At 34.6% G+C, this 19,818-nt stretch overlaps 1 protein-coding gene across 2 annotated transcripts in view; it reads right to left on the reverse strand.

Moving 5' to 3' along the window:
- Nucleotides 1–5,535: 5,535 nt before the first annotated feature.
- GRB2 (growth factor receptor bound protein 2) overlaps nt 5,536–19,818 on the reverse strand; it is a 92,885-nt gene continuing 78,602 nt past the window's right edge. For both annotated transcript variants that reach the window (XM_031965787.1, XM_031965788.1), the window contains 3 exons: nt 14,578–14,700; nt 12,315–12,483; nt 5,536–7,799 (listed from right to left, as the gene is read on the reverse strand). In XM_031965787.1, the coding sequence (XP_031821647.1) occupies nt 7,614–7,799; nt 12,315–12,483; nt 14,578–14,700 (478 nt within the window). In that variant the 3' untranslated portion in view covers nt 5,536–7,613. The remainder of the gene's footprint in view (nt 7,800–12,314; nt 12,484–14,577; nt 14,701–19,818) is intronic.

Raw genomic sequence — 19,818 nt, forward strand, 5'->3', positions numbered from 1 at the left:
AAGGCTGCCAGTTGACACCAGTCCTTATTGAGATATCTGGGTATGGTTCTGGGGCTACCCTGGTATGGTACCCTAGCAGAGGGCCTCAAACTGACTCGCGGGCCAGATGCAGCAGCTGAGGATATTTATACCTCTTACCAGGGCTATGAAGTTTCTTTATTTAAAGGCCCACAAAACAAAGTTTTTGTTTTTACTATAGTCTGGCCTTCCAACAGTCTAAGGGACAGTGAACTGGTCCCCTATTTAAAAAGTTTGAGGACTCCTGAATTCTAGGACTTTCTTTTGCAGTTTTTCAGTGGGTGCTGGAATATTTTATATGTGATAATCTTTGTCAGACATCGTGCCTAGCGTCCAAACATTTGTCTTCCTGTAGTGACCTGGGCTGGAAAAATAACGTGACTTTTTTTTGGAGGAATTTGTGAAGGGAAGCTCATTGTACCACTTGCTGCTATTCTGCCTTCTTGACTACACCTTCAAGGTTGTTTTACTTGATAATGTTAATTATCTTTGTAAAAAATTGTACTTTTAGTTCTGTTTACTTCACTTGGTATTAATTCATACTACCCAGGATTCTGGGCAGCCCTTCCTTTTAAAAAAAAATTTTTTTTATAGCACAATAATATTCCATCACATTAATCTATCTTCATTTGTTCAGCCATTCCTCATTTGATTGACACCTCCTTAGACACTTGTTCTTTAGTTTTTTTCCCCCAAAACAAAAAAGGTGGTCTTCTGTTTACAATTCTTTTCCATATATTACCCTCCACCTTAAGCACCTTACCTTGATCCTCACTTATTTCTCTGTTGAGTTTGATGTATTTGTAAACCAAACTTTGTATGTTTTTGTATAGAATTTAGATCAATGATGTGACCCACCATAAGAGAATACCTATGATTAAATGTGTTAGCTGTCTCCCGATAGAGGTATAATGGAATTAAGGTGAATGGATGGCCACTGTGTGGATTGCTTGATTATGCATATTTGTTATAATGAAATATTTTTCCTTTAATTTTTCTGAGGGTGGGCAGTGAGGTGAGAATGGTTATTAGAAAAAGTGATGCCAAAATTAGTGGGACATTGAAACTTTTTTTGAACTGAGAGAAGAAAACAGAAGTTAAGAAAAAAGCAGACAAGTAGGACAGTTTAGAAAGGATGTACCAAACCTAATTTTATACTTTTGAGCAATGTCCCCACCCCCAACAAAATAGCATGATATAAAGATTTATGGTATATGCAATGATTTTTGTTATAAGCCACATAGAATATTTCTTTTTCATAAACTAATTTTTGAAAAAAAGAAATTTTAAACTTAACAAGCTAACAAGTAGGGTTGAGAGTTGGGTGGTTATGAAAGAGGATGATGCTGAATGTAATAGTAGCAAGGAAAAAGCTTTTTGATCTTGAACTAAGAAACTAAAAAAGAAAAGTAGAATCTAAAATGGGATCCTAATCAATTGGAGAATGCCTGAACAAAATGACATGATTGTAAGGAAATATTGTTATAAGGAAAAAATTATTACCTATTTTTTGACATGGCATAATAATTTGATGTGAGAATATAGTAAATAAAAGTTTTTATTCTTTTTATTTCCCTTTCATTTGCCACTAATTCTTTTAGATTTATGATACTGGTAACTTGGTTTTTGTCCTTTAAAAAAAAAAAACATAATAGCTAATAGTTTGTTTGTATTGTCACATCCAAATTTTTGTGACACCATTGTCTTCCTGATTTAAAGCCCAGCACTCTATCTAGCTGCCCTAGCTAATGTTTTATCTATCAATCAAGTAAATGTTTTTGCTTTTAATTTATAAAAAAAATTATTTTACAAAACTATGTTTTTGTGCTCAGTTGGGATTTTTGGATCCGAAAGTTTTTTTCTTTAATGTTTAAATTGATCTGTCCTCTTTCTTGTTGATGAAAGTGTCGAGAGATCCAAATTTCTGCCTAGGCTTTTTGGCCAAACCCTTAAGTTTTAGTATATAATAATTTTCTTCGATGCAATTATTTTCTATTGACTCATCAATTTTTTTTTTTTTTACAATTATTTGTTCTCCATATGTTTGAATACTTTCTTTAAAGACCTTTTATTGGTAATGATTTTTGTAGTCAATAAAGGATACATTTGATATTTCTCTTTGTCTGCATCTGTTTGAGATGTAAATATTTCATACACAGAAATATGTATTCACCTTTTTATTCCCATTTAATAATCACTAGAAATTTAGACCTATAATTTTTGTTTGTTAGGTAATTTATAGATTTATCTAGGTCTGAAAAAGGTAACTTGAAGTCCCTACCTATAATAGTTTTTTTTATATCTTACATGTTTGATTTTTTCCTTTAAAATTCTTAAATACTACACACACACACACACACAATGTGTCCCCAGAGTCTCATTGGTATTTTCATTTCTATAGTTCCTTTAAAAATAATATAATGTACTTATTTTAACTATATCTATTTGATTACTATGCTGATTATTCTGAGTTCACTTGAAACAATAAATTCTACTCTGGATGCTCTTTAACCTGCAATCTTAACTGGTTCATGACTTATTTCTAGACCTATTAGAAGCCCACATTCTTAAACTAGAAGTACGGTCCAGTATTACTTTGTCTAAACAGTTCTAAATCCTCAGATTAGCTCCTGCTAAGTAATTTTGTCTCCCTAGAATGAGGAATGCACTTTCTGAATATTTTTATCAGTTCCCATTTGTAAGCTTTAAAATATACACAGTTTGACTTCCCTGTAGGTAAACAGTTTATAGTAAGGAAATAAAAGATTTAAATTGAAATTAACAGATATAGGACAAGCTAACCAACTAATAGGAGAAAAGTGGTTTTGTTAAGGACAATCTATCAGGAGCAAGTGAATGTCTGTGGCAGAATAAGAATTACATTACATGCCAATACATTATATCACTATATTAATAAAGTTATTAAGACTCAGGTCTCCCTAGGCACTTTCATATAATTTCACGTTTGTTATGTGAGCCTAGTTCTCTCATGCTTTTCCTAAGAAATGGTAGAGTAAAATAAACTCTGCACAGGAGCTTGGAGACTTGAGACTCTAGCTCTTCTACTTCTTGGCATTCTGTTTCCTCATCTGTAAAATGTGGGGATTAGAATAAATGATCTTTTCAATTCTAACATTTATATTTTCAATCTTCTAGTTCTGCCCAGTTTTGGAAAAAGCTGCATTGAGAAGTTGGGCAGAAATATCTTAAAGATACTCCCATGTAGAAAAGATTACATTTATTCTGAGTGACCGTAGGGGACTTAACTCAGAGCAATAAATGTTTTTCAAAAATGAGTTTTTGAGAAAAATATTTTTATTTCATTTAAGTGTAATATTAGCCTTCAGGTCCAAAGGGCCGAGGTGGTCTGTCCTTATGACAGAACCCTAGCTCTGGACTCATGTAAACTGGGTTCAGTCCTAGGGTAGTTGACCTCTAAAAAGAGGTACCCATGTTTAACATATTGGATTGCTTGCCATCTAGGGGAGGGGAGAGGGTAGAAGAAAGAAGGGGGAAATTGGAACATAAGATTTTACAAGGGTTAATGTTGAAAAATTAAACATATGTTTTGAAAATAAAATCTTAATTTTAATTAAAAAAAATAAAAAGAGGTACCAAGCTCTTTTTATCCGATTGTCTCTGGTTCCTTAAACCCAATCCAGGAGCTCTCATATTTAGGGTCATCCGAAAAGGAATCATGAGGGTCCTTTATTGAAAAATACTCAGTATTTGAAGTTTTGGACAACTATTTCTTCTATACAAAAAAGAAATATTTGAAATATAGTTAAGACTTATAAAAAATTAATTGGAAACTCATATCTTTTAGTATTCTATTCTGAAAGCTTAATACTCAAAACATCAAAACATGAAACATTTTATGGCACTGCTCAACAGCCATTTCATTTTCACTTCTGCTCTGCGCTGTCCAAATATACTTCAAAGATTGGGTTCATCTTTTTGCTGGTAGCCATTTCCTCCTTTGAAACATGTTAAAGATGCAAGGAGCATTTCTTACTGTCAATCATCCAAACCTCTCCATGATTCCAACATTGAGGTAGTGAATCAGTGAGGTAGGTAGCTGTAAACACCTGTCTGAGGACCATTGTGTGGTTAGTCATGCTCAGGAAAAGAAACAAAGTTTAAAAAAAAAACAAGCAGATAAGGTTTTAAAATGTAGTCTCAGATTCAACTAGACAAGTATATCCTCTGAATGCCATTTGTGACCTGCTGCCATAGCTGCCTAGGCATTGGGAGTGGGGAGAGGAATTCTTTCACAGAAAGTTCAAGAGACTCAAATCACATATTCAGAAGAACAGGACATGTTACTGCTCCCTTTAAGGTCTTCCAAATGGGTGGCTCTTGTTGCTAGGTGCCAATCTGCTTTCAAACAATATTGTCATTAGGTCAGAGAGAAGCAAACGAGGGATCAATTAGAAGCCTTTGATTTTGAATATCCTTTAATGAGGGATCTTCTCTCACCAGGGGTAGAGGCACACTTGGAGTTCTTAAAGACATGTTCAAGATTTATCAGATTATGGTGGGGTATGTCTCCTAGTTCCCTATCATATTAGGAAGATCTTCCTGACAATTAGAGCTGATAAAAGTGGAATGGGCTGCTGGGAAAAAAAGTGAGATCCTCATTAATTAAGTTTAAGTGAAAGCAGAATGAATATTTGGGAGCAATTTTGTCAAGGGTATTCTCATATAGACAGGGATTGACACAGATGACCTCTGGGGCATATGCCAGTTTAGATTCTATGATTCTAAGCTTAGTTCTACTTACTTCTTCTAATCTTAACACGTCATACAATTCATAGAAGATACAGAGGTAATTTAGCTAGAAGACTTAGGCAGAAAGGATGAAAACTGGCTTTAAATTATTTGAGGTGTCATGTCCAAGAGAAATCAGATATGCTTTAGCTAACCTTGGAGAGGAGGTTGCAGAGGAGATTTAGGTCGAAAGGAAGAACTTTCTAAAAATCAGAGCCCTCCAAAATTGGGAGTATCTGCTAGCTGTTCCCTGGAATTCTTCAGGCTGACTGATTAGGGATATTACAGGAGACACCTAGTGAACTGAAATTCTAGTCCCTTGTAATTCATAATAGAGGAACACAGGTCTACAAGACATCAGGCTGTGCTGTCAACACCAGCCTGTTCTAATTCTCAAAGCAATCTATTGCAAATATATTTCAAAAAAATTTACATTTTACAATCTTGAAGCTGCTTTACTTATTACAAAGATCATCTTGCCTTTCAGTCATTCAGACTATTCTAAAGAACAGAAAAGTGAGTAAGATACAAAATCTGTCCTCAAGGAGCTTCCATACTTCCATTCTGCAGAGCTCTTCCAGGATCAGACATGCAGTGATTAAAAAAAAAAGGCTTTATCAAGATCACACATCAAAAGTTAGACAACAAGCTAGAAATAAGAATTGAGGAGTTCTGACTGCCAAGCCTTTTAAAACACGGTATTTAAATTTCATTTAAGGGTAAGTAGAAATAAATACAGATACAAAGTGAAGAATACATCGTATGTTTATTATTCACAGTTAATTACTACCTACCAAATGCTGTTGCAGAGTTAAAGGATTAAGTACATAGGTCTTTTTATTTAAACACTGATTTCTTTCTTTTTTTTTTTTTTTTTAAATATATATATATACACAAAACAGTTCAGCAAGGCTTCGTGATATACACCAATTCCAAAATAAACAATCAAATGGTCCAGGTGTCGAATGCCATAGTTTCCTTTTATCATTTTTGATGGAAGAAGAACTAGAACCAAACAGCATGAGGAGGAACACAAGGAATGCTCAGATTGGAGTTGCTTACCTTTTGGTGAATCAGAATGTTAAAGGCAGCATCCATCTCTACAAGTGCCCAAAGAAAATTTCAGAAAAAAAACCAAAAAGACACTCAAGGAAAAAATGGTCTTATTTGTTTATTTTAAGGGGATAAGCATTAAAAATAATATAGTTGCTAGAAAAATAATAAAGTAATCAAAGACTGACACTAAGGGCATTGCTATTAAACTAGTCTCCCTTCAGTTAAAAATTATTTCCTCCCAAATACTTTTTTCTGCTTCATAAGTTTTGTAGGGGCATTAAGGGGTGGGTGGGATGGACTAGTCATAAACAGCCTGCTGTTAACTAGGAAGTGAAGATACTAGTCCCTTGCTTCTTGAAGCATTTAAGCAGGTCAGGACAGACACACACACACCCACACACACACACCCACACACACACACCCACACACACACACACACACACACACACACACACACACTTCCAAGGAGATATCCCCATTTTAAAGAGCAAGACAATATAAATAGTTACATTCCTACACCAGTGTAGGAATACAGGATTATTTTTTAAAGATTCAAGAATGATAGTTTAACGTTCAGCTATTTTTCTCTTTTGGTTTTCTTGCAGATGGACATTTTCTGGCCATAGGGAGATATATGCGAGAATTATTGTCTCCCATCAGTCAAGAATGAACCAGAGATTGCCTGTGACCTTCAGCTTTCTTTTTGCCCGATTGAATCAAATGCTGGAAGGGCTACAACTCTTCCCTTCTTCCATGGGGTGTTTATCTTACATATACTACACACTGCTATTGGTAGCATTTCTTAAGTCCTGGATATATTACCTCTGGAAATATGTACTTGCTCACCAACTTTAAAGCTTAATTCTTAAAGATTTCTGGCTTCAAAGAGACAAATAAGAACTTATAACTTCTCCCTGTTTTGACTTCCTGTCTCCCTCCCTGACAAATATAGTTATATATAGAAGAGAAGACAAATTGGCTGAAAAGTTCTGGACTGTCTTTAACTTAAAAATTACCAAAACAAAAACCCCTGAAAATAATGGAAAAGGCACTATAAAAAAATGTTCAACAACACACCATTTAGAAAAAAAACATGGCTAAGAAAAAACAAAACAAAACAAAACCCAAGCTTCTGCTACTTAGAATTTTGCAAGATGGCCCATGTATTGGCAAAATATCTTCCATTCATTCTACTTTGTTTCCAAACTGACAAATACAAGGTTTACCCAAACCTACAAATACTTTCTCAGAGCAAAAAGATCTGAATTTGGAACATTTCAGGAGTCCTCTCTCTTTTTTGTAAGAAAAGGACAATAAAGTATTTTCTTTCAAGTTCTCATTTATCTGAAACAGACATTTTGCATAGAGAAAATACCAGTCCACTTGGTTTCTTATCTTTTATTATCTGCATCAGTTAAAGATTAGGTGTGTCATTTAATGTCATGCACTGATGGACAGAAAAGAAAGAATGGGGAAAAAGGGATAAAGGAAGGGAAATAGGAACACCTGTGAAAATCTGTAATAAAAACGATCTTTTCTTAATTTAAAGGTAAGTTTTGGCATTTTATATCCAACTCCCTTTCCCACCCCCCCCTCACCAAAGTTCCATCCAGAGTGAGAGAGGGTCACCCTATGGTGACTAAGGTGTTATGGCCAGATGCTCAGAGCTCCCTCATTGGCTGCTGTTAGATGCAGCATGTGGATTTTACTTTTGTATGTGTGTATGTTTTAAAATTTTCATGTTTCCTTAAATAATTTCTTATTGATTCTTAGATGTTCCGGTTCACTGGGGTGACGTAGTTACGTGGAAACATGCCGGTCTGGCCATGGCAGGCTCCTTTCCACCAATTGGGGTCTGAGTTATCGAGGACCTGTATGAAATCTCCCCGACGGAAGCCCAGCTCTCCATCTTCTTGGGGGTCAAAGTCAAAGAGGGCCTGGACATATGTTGGTTGCTGAAAAGGAAAGAAAGAATTAGGTTGTTCAATTGCTAAACTGTTGATTTAAAATTTATGTCACAAATAGTCATGGTCCATTATCTTTCAAATGTGTGCCACAGGGAAAAATAGCCTGAAGTGTATAATAAATGACTAGGTGCAGTCTATTATATCACTTAAGATAAACAGTTCAAATAAATACTCTACTGATAACAGGTCACCAGCATCATCTAAGGCTAGTTATATTCTACATAATGTTGCCCTAACAATTTCATAGCAAAGATAGTAACACTCTAACCAAACCTCATTGTATATACAACAAAACTCTTTATTTAATGTTGTCCAAATGATTACCTAAGTAGTTCAATCCTCAGTAGTTCAATCCTATCTCCCACAACTGTTTCATATAATGCCATCTTTTTAAAAGAATCAATAAGTGACATGAGACGGCTTAAATATTAAGAACAGCAAAATCTAGTCTCTGCAAGACTAGCAGCTGAGTCATTGCTTATACTAAAGGTTTTGAAGCTATTTTACTACTTTTTATAATTTACAACAGCAACAAGCTCTTATATATTCCAGGACTGACAGAAAGATAGGTAATAGTGATAAGAATGAACAGTATACCATTACTACAGGACTAAGTCTAAGCAAGAATCAAAAGTTAGGGAACTAAAGGAAGTTACTGTCTTTTCCCTACTACCCCTCAAAAGCATTATCTTAGCTCTTTTCTCCTGTGCTTGTAGTAGGGGGAAAGAAGAAACTAGACCTGTAGCTCCATTTGTAGAGGTAACTTTGTCAAGGAAGATCAGCAACTGTTTTGCAATTTAAGACTGAGAGATAAAGGGTCACTAAGAGACTCGGTGACTTGCTCAGGATCACAATTCCAGGATGTGTCAAAAGTAGTATATGGAGCAAGAGTCTCCTAACTCTGAGGTTAGCAACTATACTGTTATTTTTTTTTTTAATTTTAATTTTCAGTTCCAAATTCTTTGCCTTCCTCTCCCTCTCCCTCTCCCCCCAATGAGAAAGCAAGAAAAAGAAAACCCATTATAAATATCTAGTCACGTAAATACATTTTTGCATTAGCAATGCCTAACTCCCCCACCCCCCAAAAAAAAAGAAAATAAAAAAAGAAGAAAAAAGAGAGAAAAGTAAGAAAAAGAGAGATAGAGAAAAGAATATGCATCAATCTACACTCTGAATCCATCCATTCTCTCTCTAGAGGTAGAAACCAAATTTCATCATGAATTCTATGGAACTCAGATGTATATTGATTAAATAAATTAATTTTGAAGATGATTGTCATTACAATACTGCTATTATTATGCACACTGTCCCCCTGGTTCTGCTCACTTCATTTTGCATCACTTAATTAAATCTTTCCAAATTTTTGTAAAACCATCCTGCTCATCATTTCTTACAGCAAAATAATATACCTCATTCGGCTATTCCCTAACTCATTAGTTTTTAATTCTTTGCCACCACAAAAAGAACTGGTATAATTATTTTTTGTACACATGAGTCCTTTTTCTTTTCCTTTTATCTCCTTGTGATATAAACCTAAAATTATGTATTGCTGGGCCAAAGGGTATGGATAGTTTTACAGCCCTTTGGGCATGATTCCAAATTGTTCTCTAGAATAGTTGGACTAGTTCATAGTTCTACCAACAGAGCATTATTGTATTTATTTTCCCATAGCCTTTCCAGCATGTCTTTTTTTTTCCTGTCATCTTAGCCAATCTGATGAAGTAGTACCTCAAAGTTGTTTTAATTTTTACTTCTCTAGCTATTAGTGATTTAGAACATTAAAAAAAAATATGATCATTGATAGCTTTGATTTCTTCCTCTGAAAACTACCCATTTATATCTTGTGATCAGCTGGGGAATGGCTCTTAATTTTATAAATTTGGCCCAGCTCCCCCTCCCCCCACCTTTATAAGAAATGAGATCTTATCAAAAAAACTTGATGCATTTGCCAACTCTGTGCCTCCTTCCTGTTCTTTTCATTTTAGTTCCATTATTGCTATTTTTATAAAAACTTTAATTTTACATGAACAAATTGGCCATTTTACCTTTTATGAATCATTTATCTCATTTAATCATGATCTCTTCCTCTATCCCATAGGTAATTTCTTCCATGTTTCACTAATGTGCTTATGAGTTTACCCTTTATAGCTAAATCATGAACTCATTTTGAGTTTATCTTCTTTATGGTGTGAGATGTTAGTCTATATTTAGTTTCTGCTGGCTACTTTCTAGTTTTCCTAATTTTTGACAAATAGTGAGCTCAAGAGCTGAGATTTTTAAGTCAATCAAACACTAGGTCACTGTGTTCATTTATTACTATATACTTGTTATCTAATCTATTCCACTGACCAACCACTCTATTTTTTATCCATTACCAAATTATTTTGATAATTACAAGCTTTGTAGTATAATCTGAGATCCAATACTGCTTCTTCTTTCATATATTTTTCATTGATTCCCTTAAAAATTTCAGTGTTTTGTAACTCCAAATGAATCCTGTCGTCAAGCTTTCTAGCTCAACAAACTAAGTCTTTGGATAGTCTAGATGGAATGGTACTGCATAAGTAAATTAATTTAGATAAGGTCACTTTTATTACATTGATGTTTGACCTCCCCACAAACAATGAATATTTTCCCAAGTATTTAGAACTCTTTATCTGTATGAAGAGTATTTTGTAATTGTCTCTCTTTCTCTGTACATGTATATGCACATACATATGTATATGTATATATTAATATTGCTGTGGATATCTTGGCAGGTAGAGTTCCTAGTATTTTATACAATCTAATGTTATTTTAAATGAAATTTCTCTTTCTACCTCTTCTTGCTGATTTTACTGATAATACTCAAACATGCTAATGATTTGTATGGCTTTATTTTATATCCTGAAACTTTGCAGAAGTTTTTCAGTGTTTTGATTAGCGCTCCCCCTCCCCCCGGGGGGCAAGTGAGGTTAAGTGACTTGCCCAGGGTCATACAGCTAGGAAGTATTAAGTGTCTGAGGCCACATTTGAACTCAAGTCCTCCTGACTTCAGGGCTGGTGCTCTATCCACTGCGGCACCTAGCTGCCCTTTGATTAGTTTTTTTTTTTTTTTAAAGTGGATCCTCTAAATCCTATAAAACTTGCAAAACAGTGACAGTCTTGCTTATTCTTTGCTTATATTTATTCATTCAATTTATTTTTCTTGTATTACTGCTAGAATGATACCAAAGAGTAATAGTGATAATGGACATCCTTGATCCACTGGAAAGTCTTCTAGTTTATCCCTATTACACATAATACATGCTCCTGGTGTCAGATAAGTACTTATTATTTTAAGGAAAGTTCCATTTATTCCTGTGTTTTCTAGTGTTTTTTTTTTTTTAAATGCTATATTTTGTCAAAAGCTTTTTTTTTTTGCATAATTATCTGAAATAATTATGATTTTTGTTTTGTTATTAACACTACCAATTATATACATCATAGTTTCCATAATAACAAAACACCATAATCCTGGTACAGAACCAGTCTGGTCTAATGTGTATTTTTTTTTTTTTAATATTGTTTTACTCTCCTTGTTAGAATTTTGTTTTGAATTTTAGCATCAATATTCAAAAAGGAAATTGGTCTAGAGTTTTATTACTGTGTTGACTCACTGATTTAGGTATCAAGACCATATCTGTGTCGTGACTCCTTTACCAATTTTTTTCAGTTTGTTAAGTAGAATTGAAATCATTATCTAAATGTTTGGTAGAATTTATTTGAAAAACTATCTGGTCCTGGGATTTTTTTCGTAGGGGGATGGTGGTGGTGGTGTTCAATTTCCTTGCCCTAAAATAAGGTTAAGTATTCTATTTTTTATCCCCTTAATCCAGGAAATTTATATTTTTGTAGATATCCACTTAGATTGTTAGCATATAATCTGGGCAGAGTAGTTCCTAATAATTGCTTTTCTTCAACTTCACTGTAAGATAACAGTTTTTTTCTTTTATTGATTTTAAAAAAAAAACTTTTTAATTGTTTTAAATCTCTCCTTTGGTTTTCAGGATTTTAATTTTAAATTGGGGGGTTTAAAAATTTTTTTAAAATTGCATTCCTATTTCACTAACCTGCTCCTTTCTCTCTTATATAATGTGTTTAGAGATATACATTTTCCCTTAAGTAGTACTTTGGCTGTATACTTTTATTTTTAAGATAAAATACAAAGATAGATCTCCATGAAGGAAACATGTGAAAAGAAAAGGAAAAATTTCCATTGATATGTTTAATTTATAATTTTTCAGAATGCCAATGTTTTTTTCATAACCATTTTTTTTTTTTTGTATAGTGATTAAGAGACATAACCATTTTTAATGTAGCACAAGACTATAGCACCAGCAAGATTGTAAGATGATTAACTATAAGACTTAGCTCTTCCAAGTAATTTAATGCTCTAAGGCAATTCCAAGGACTTTTTCTTCTATGCTAATTTACTGAGAAGTTAAGTCTTAAGCATATTAAAAAAGAAAACATGTTACTTACCTGTGGCACCTGTTCTATGTCCCTCAAGAATATCTGCTGGTTTCTGGAAACTGAGGTGGATCTGTGATAATCTACCAGCTCATTTAAAGAATTGAACTTTACCACCCAAAGAAAATACTTCCCAGCCCCATCTCGGAGCACCTTGAAATGCTGCACATCATTTCCAAACCTGGGAAAGACCAGAGGATATATATTAAGTAGTCAAAGAGTTCCTTCTCCCAAGTTTAGTTAGGGCATCTCTTACTATAAAAATTCATTGGGAAGAAAGCCAATAATCTGTCAACCTTTCTCCCAGCATAAAGTATTACTATGATTTATCAAACAAGGGATGGAAAAATGAAATAACCTTTGCTAGGAAGAATACAGGCATTCAACTATATTAGCTGCCAATTAATGTTAATGGTTAACACACATGGTTTAGATGTATAAAACTAGAGGTTTCTAGTCCTTCCTCATCAACTGATCTCTTAGCTACAGACATACATAAAAAATTCTTGTCAACTACAAGGAAACTAGAAACCTTCTTACCATTGTAGTATATAAGAGTTCTGCTATAAGTATACATATGTTACAACAAAGATATCAGGCAAGGAGTAAGAATACATATATTTCAAATCTACTAGATAAATGAGAAAAATACCAATTTCTTTTGACCAAATATTAGTTTCATGGCATAGAACTTTATCTCATGATTAATAAATTAATAAATACAAGTTAAAAGAAAAGTAGATTCATCCAACAGAATGGCTAATATTCCGTATAAGTCAATACCTCATTTTTAATGCTTATTGACTCCTTTCAACTTAGACCAAATGAACTCCAGGGAAAATGGAAAGAAAATGTACATTCAAGTACCACAGAAATTAAGTCTGTTATAATCTAAAATTAGTTGCATATGTTCTTTTATATACAGTTTAGAATCACTTGGTAAAGGTAGAACCCCCAATTACGAAGGCTCTGCTTCCTAACAAAAGCCAAAGAATACAAATATTTTCCCCTGTTTTCCACAAAAATAATCCATCAGGTGGCAGCACTGAGTTGTCAAAAAAAAAAAAATTTTTTTTAAAAAAAAAAAAAAAAAAAAAAAAAAAAAAAAAAAAAACCATAATATACAAAAAAAAAAAAAAAAAAAAAAAAAAAAAAAACACCTATCAGAGCACATTAGCATTTAATGCTCAGGAAAAAAAAAATTTTTTTTTTTTAAAATACAGCAATTAACTTGGCCACTGAGAGCAGAATATACGGAGAATAAGGAATGAGTCCACTCAGTTCCTTTTCTATATCTTCAACAGGAATTGCCACCAATAGGCAGGAATGAGGGCCCCTAGGCAAGTCTAAAAAGGTGGCACACTGAAGATCATAAAAGTAATTGGAATATTAATTGCAATTAGTGACACCAGACTTCATTTAGGCCATTCTTTTCCTTCTGCTTTTTGTTCTCCAATTTACAGAGGAGGAAATTGAGACATTTGAACTACCCAGAATTCTAACAGCTCAGATTTTAATTCCTCTTCTACCCCCCTACAAGTTGGGGGGAAAAAAAAAATCAAGAAAAACAAAACTTTGCAATAAATACAATCAGGCAAAACAAATTCATTTACTCATGACCAAAAATATGTCTCATTCTGAATCCTGAGTCATCCCTCTGCTAGGAAACTGGTAATATTCATCACTGTTGCCCTGAAATCATGACTGGTCTGTTGATTAAAGTTTAAAGTCCTGTAAAGTTGTTTTACAATGTTGTTATTACATAAATTGGTTCCTGGTTCTGCAAATTCAAAATGCAACAATTTATATATGTCTTCTTAGGTTTTTCTGAAGCCATATTCCTCTCCCACTTCCTCTCAGCATAATAGTATTCTATTTTTTTTATATGTTATGATTTGTTCAGCCATATCTCAACAGACAGGTATTCCCTCAGCTTCCCTCTTTCTTTGATTTCCTTGGGCAATAGGACTAGCAGTGGTATTGGAATTCCAAGGCGAATTAACATCTGGTGGACTTTTTTGTGCAGTTCTAAACTGATCTTATAGCTTTACCAATTCATAGCTCCTTCAACAGTGCAGAGATATGCTTATTTTCCCACAGTTTCTTAAAAATTTACCATTTTTCTTTTTTTTGTCTTAAGATTTTTACTCTCCAAGATTTCAAAATAGTTGAAATTCTAAAACTGTCAGGTTGTAAAGTAAAAAACCAGTTCTCTGGCTAGCATCAAAATTCAGTCAATTTGGAGGTGGGCAAGAAGGAAAGTAATTAGACTCACTTGACAGAGAGGGAGAAGTCCCCGGGTGCACTCTCGCTCTCCCGGATAAGAAAGGCACCATCATGTCGCTGTTTGCCAAGCATTTCTTCTGCCTTTGCTCTGGGGATTTTGCCAAAAAACCACCTACAGAACAAAGTAACCCAGTCAAAGTCTGCTCCCCCACATGAAAAAAAAATATTTAGGCTCTTGAAGTGTTAGCAAAAAGATGATTCTCCTTTCTAAAGAGGCAAAGGAAGTGAACAACCATCCTTCAGTATCAATATACTCAACAATTAATTAACTCAGGGCTAATGTAGATGAGGGTTTATAGGTGAAATCCTCTTAAATGATGCAATATCCACCTCCCAACCTCCACCTAGGAAAGTGAATCACTACAGAGCAATTCATTACAATGTTAAATAGTTTCTATATGGGTAGATACTTTAAAAATGTCAGATAGGTCAAAGACCACAGTTAAGCTTTTCACTCACTAGAGAGATACTTGGGGAAGTCCCCAGTTACATAGACTTAAAAAATGTACATAATGAATCAATAGGGAAAAAGAGACCTGCTTTATGTAGTCATCTGCTATTCATATTACTTTGCTACTAAGAAAAATAGAATGAGGTGGATGTTAGAGTGGGGAGTGAGGTGAGTAGCTAGGAGTAAAACTTTTCTGCCATGGAAACATCCTCCAAAGCAAAAGCCAGCCTTTTACCAACAAGCATATTAAGGTAATGCTATGCTTGTTAGGAAAATGGATAATAATTGTATTAAGCTAGTAGGAGAATCAAGAGATTCTACCTGGGGAGAATCTGTATTTTCTCTTTTTTTTTATTTATTTATTTATTTTTTTATTTAATAGCCTTTAATTTACAGGATATATATACATGGGTAACTTTACAGCATTAACAATTGCCAAACCTCTTGTTCCAATTTTTCACCTCTTACCCCCCCCCCTCCCCTAAATGGCAGGATGACCAGTAGATGTTAAATATATTAAAATATAACTTAGATACACAATAAGTTGTATTTTCTCTTTAGGAAAAAACCTATATTCCCTTCTTTTATCATAATACACCACCAATCCTGACTGGTGGAGAAAGTGAAGGTGCCTTTTAAATAGCCCAGCCACTCTAGGCAGACCACATAGCTGAATTAATTAAATTATTAAGGAGACTTACCAATTAGTTGCTTATGAAGTTGTGTGGAATTTTTTGGGGGTGGGTAAGGAACTTCATTCTATATCCCTCCATCCCCCCAAAAATCCAAATCTAATATTTTCAGAGACTGTGCCATATATTTGGAAACACTGCTGGGTTTGGAGTCAAATAATCTATATTTTAATCTACCATTTAATCTCTCTGTGCCTTAGTTTCCATTTCTGTAAAATGAAGGAGTTTCACTTGATAATCTTGAAGATGATTTACAACTCTACATCTATTATCATATCATGAGCCAATTCTGATCTCTTAATCTCAATGCCAAATTTTGATATTCTCCCATTTGTTTTTCCCTCATTAGCTGCTTGAGAGCAAGGCACTTAATAAACATTCTAGCTACCTTTCTATATCTACCTACCTATCTACATTATTTGCTAGTTCTGCTTATTTCATGATACATTATCATTAAGTTATAAGTCAAAAAAATGTTACACAGTTCAGAAAATCCACAATGCTATGTTAACATCTAGAGTACTTCTCAACTTTATAGAGGACATATCTTTTCCAGAATAAAATAAAAGACTAATTAACTTGCAAGAGAAATCTACTTCTACAGAGTATCCTTAGAATATATTTCTTAATTTTATACTTCACAAGGTTTGCACCTTTCCATATGTACATGCAACTCAAGAATAAGTCCTATAATGAAAACCTATTATATAAGGAAAGCCAGCTCAGAAAATTTGATTTCTATTATAAACCTCTCTCTCCTTTTCCATTCTCCCATCCTAATAGCTTTTTCCCATTCCCTTTTTCAAAATGATTTTAGCTATCCAGGAGGCCACAGCAGACCCACCTCAGAAAATTACTTCACACTCTCAAACTCCTAAATGTTCTTGTTTCCCATGACTTACTCCACCCACCCCTACCTTCATACATAAAATGATCTTGCCACCATATACAAATGTAACACCTCTACAAACTACTGAAATCCCCTCATCTGACCATAACCTATTGGTTTTTCATCTCTCTCCCTGCATTCCCTTACAACCACATTATGACTTCCAATCCCTTGACTCCTTACTTCTCTCCAAGACTATTTCTCCATGAACTAGTCAATCTCTCTTCTTTTCTCCATCTTGACTTCTTGGTACAGCCAATTAAATTCCAGACTATCCTCATCTCTTGAATCACTAGCCTCCATATTATTTTGATTAAACCCTGTTAAGCATCAGCCTCAAATCATTTCCGTCATTTGACACCTTCACTCCTACATACACATTGCTGAAATGAAGTTAGAGAAAATTATGCAATATTCCGAATGGATCCATTACAAATTTGTTACACGTCAATTGGGCCCTCACTGCTGCTAGAAAATACTATGATTCTTGCCTTATCAATTCACTGTCCACTCTATTCAATGATTCTTCCATTTCATCCTTCATCAGATCGCTTATGGTTTCCTCTCCTCTCAACCTCTCAAATGAGATCTCACCTTATATTTTAGAGAAAACATTGAGGCCATTGCTGTGAACTACCCCTTTCCCCCTTCTTTATCTTCTTCTATAATCCTTTTGCCACTATCTTGTTTCCTCATGAAGAAAGGGGTCTTACTCTATCAAAGGCTAAACCCTACCTTTTCAAGGGATCCTAATTCCATCACATCCATTTCAAAAGATGGTACCCATGTCACTCCCACTTTACCACTGATCTTCAACTTCTTCCTCTCTACTGGCTCACTCCATGTCTCCCCCTACTGAGAAAAAAACCCTCACTTGATCCTTCCAGTCCCAATATCATCCTGTATTTCTTCTGCCTTTGCTAGCTAAACTCCTAGAAAAAGGCCATTTACAGTAGGTGCCTCCACTTTCTTTCCTCTCTCACTATCTTAATCCCTGTCCCCCTCTCCCCCTGCTACCCCTTACCCCCACCAATTCACACACAGACCTACCTTACAATTTGGCTTCCATCTTAACATTCCACCAAAACTGCTCTCTCCAAAGTTACCAATGACTTCTTAGTTCTCTACCCTCATTCTCCTTGAGCTCCTTTCTGAAATTTTTGATTACTATCTCCCCCTTGATACTCTCTTCTCTTTAGATTTTTGGGAAATCACTCTCTCCTGGTTTTCCTCCTACCCATTTGATCGCTCTTTCTGTCTCTTTTGTTGGATCCTCATTCAGAGCATATCCTTTAATCCTAGATATCTCTCACACTGACCATGACCCTCTTTTTTCCCCTCTACATGACTTTACTTGCTAATCTCAATAGGTTCCATGGATTTAATACCATCTCTGTGCTGATGATGATTCTGAAATGTACCTATCCTTCCTTTTAGATATCTTGAACTGGATATCCAGTAGATGTCTTAAGCTAAAGATAAAAAAATACAACTTATCTATCACCTTTCCTCCTAAACTCTTGTCCCGCTTCTAACCTTTTTATTTTAATTTTTTTTTATTTTATTTATTTTTATTTTTATTTTTTTTCCCACTTCTAACCTTTTATTGTTAATGTCAATATCACCTTTCCAGTCCCTCAGGTTCACAATCTAGAAGTCAATTTTCACGATCTCTCACCTCCCATAGCCAATCTGTTGCAAAAGTCAGCCAATTTCACCTTTAAAATATGTCACAAATATTCCTCCTTCTCTCTTTTGACACTGCTACTATTCTAGTGCAGGCCCTCCTCACTCACTGCCTGGCCTATTACAATAATCTGCTGGTGGGTCTGGCTGCTTTAAATCTATCTCTACTCCAACTCATCTTCAATTCAGCCAACAAAGTGACTTCCTTAAAGCAGCGGACAAATAATGTCCCCAGGATTCAAAATAAAATCTTCTTCTTAGCATTCAAAACTCTTTTCAGTCTTCTTATAACTTATTCCCACATATACTCTTTTTAAGCCAGAAATACTTCTCCAACTAATTTTACAAATAAGGGACTGAGACAAATAGGGTTAAAATGATTTACCCAGATTCATATAACTTGTTAACTAGTTAAATGTCTTGAGGCTGGATTTGAACTTGCAAAGAGGAGCCTTCCTGACTCTAGGCCTAGCACCCTATTCACTGTCCCACTTAGCTACTTTTGGTACCTGAGTGACCTGGAATAAGTCATTTAACCTCTCTGGGCCTCAGATTTTTTTTCATCTGAGAAATGGAGTTGGATGAACTGCTTTAGGATCCCTGTACTGTAAGCTCTTAAGATTCAGAGTAATGTTCTCAAGAACCATGGAGTTTATATGGTCTCTGCATTCTACTTCCTCCTTGATATTACTTTAATTAACTTGACGTTCATCATCTTGCCCATTAGGTATAGGTGGACCTAATGCTCTGCATTTGACTCTCTTTTTATCTATATACATTTTTGCCTTTTTTGATTACCTACATATGAGTTCAATTAGATTTTCTGAGTAGATTACTTCTAAATCTTTATCTAGATTTGATCTCCCCTAAATTTACCCTGTAATTGGACTGATAAGATTTTCCCATAGGATACTCCATAAGCATTTCAAAATTAATATGTCAAAAGCAAAATTACTTTCAACACAATCCTTTTTAAAATCTGTTCCTCCAAAATTTCCTCTTTTTGTTGACAGCCTTTGTCCCTTCTAGTCTGCAAGGGATAAACATTGGAGTCATCTTTGATTCTTCATGTCCCTACTTTTCCTACATTCAATTAGTTGCTAGATTTTGTCAGTTTGACCTCCCTAACACCTTTAGTATCTATCCCCTTCTTTACAAATACACAGCAACTACAATCGTTCAAGACTACATCTTCAATGGCCTCTCTACTTACAGTCTCTTCCTTTCCAGTCTACCCTTTATAACAGAGGTATAAAGCAAACTTCTCTGGGCAAAGGGATATCCAGGCAAAATACACATACTTTGCTCAAAAATCTTCCATGGCTCTCTAATGCTTCTAGGCTAAAACTCAAAATTTTCAATTTGGCATTTAAATAACTTCATAATTTGGCTCCAACTAGAGTTACTTTAAACATCATGCCTTTTTACATACAACCAAACTAGATTAGAAGTTTCTCAATGAACATTCCATGTCCCATCTCCATCCATCTACAACTTCCTTTTCAATTCTAT

The sequence above is a fragment of the Sarcophilus harrisii genome, chromosome 4 (assembly GCF_902635505.1).
Source record: "Sarcophilus harrisii chromosome 4, mSarHar1.11, whole genome shotgun sequence".
Taxonomy (NCBI): Eukaryota; Metazoa; Chordata; class Mammalia; order Dasyuromorphia; family Dasyuridae; genus Sarcophilus; species Sarcophilus harrisii.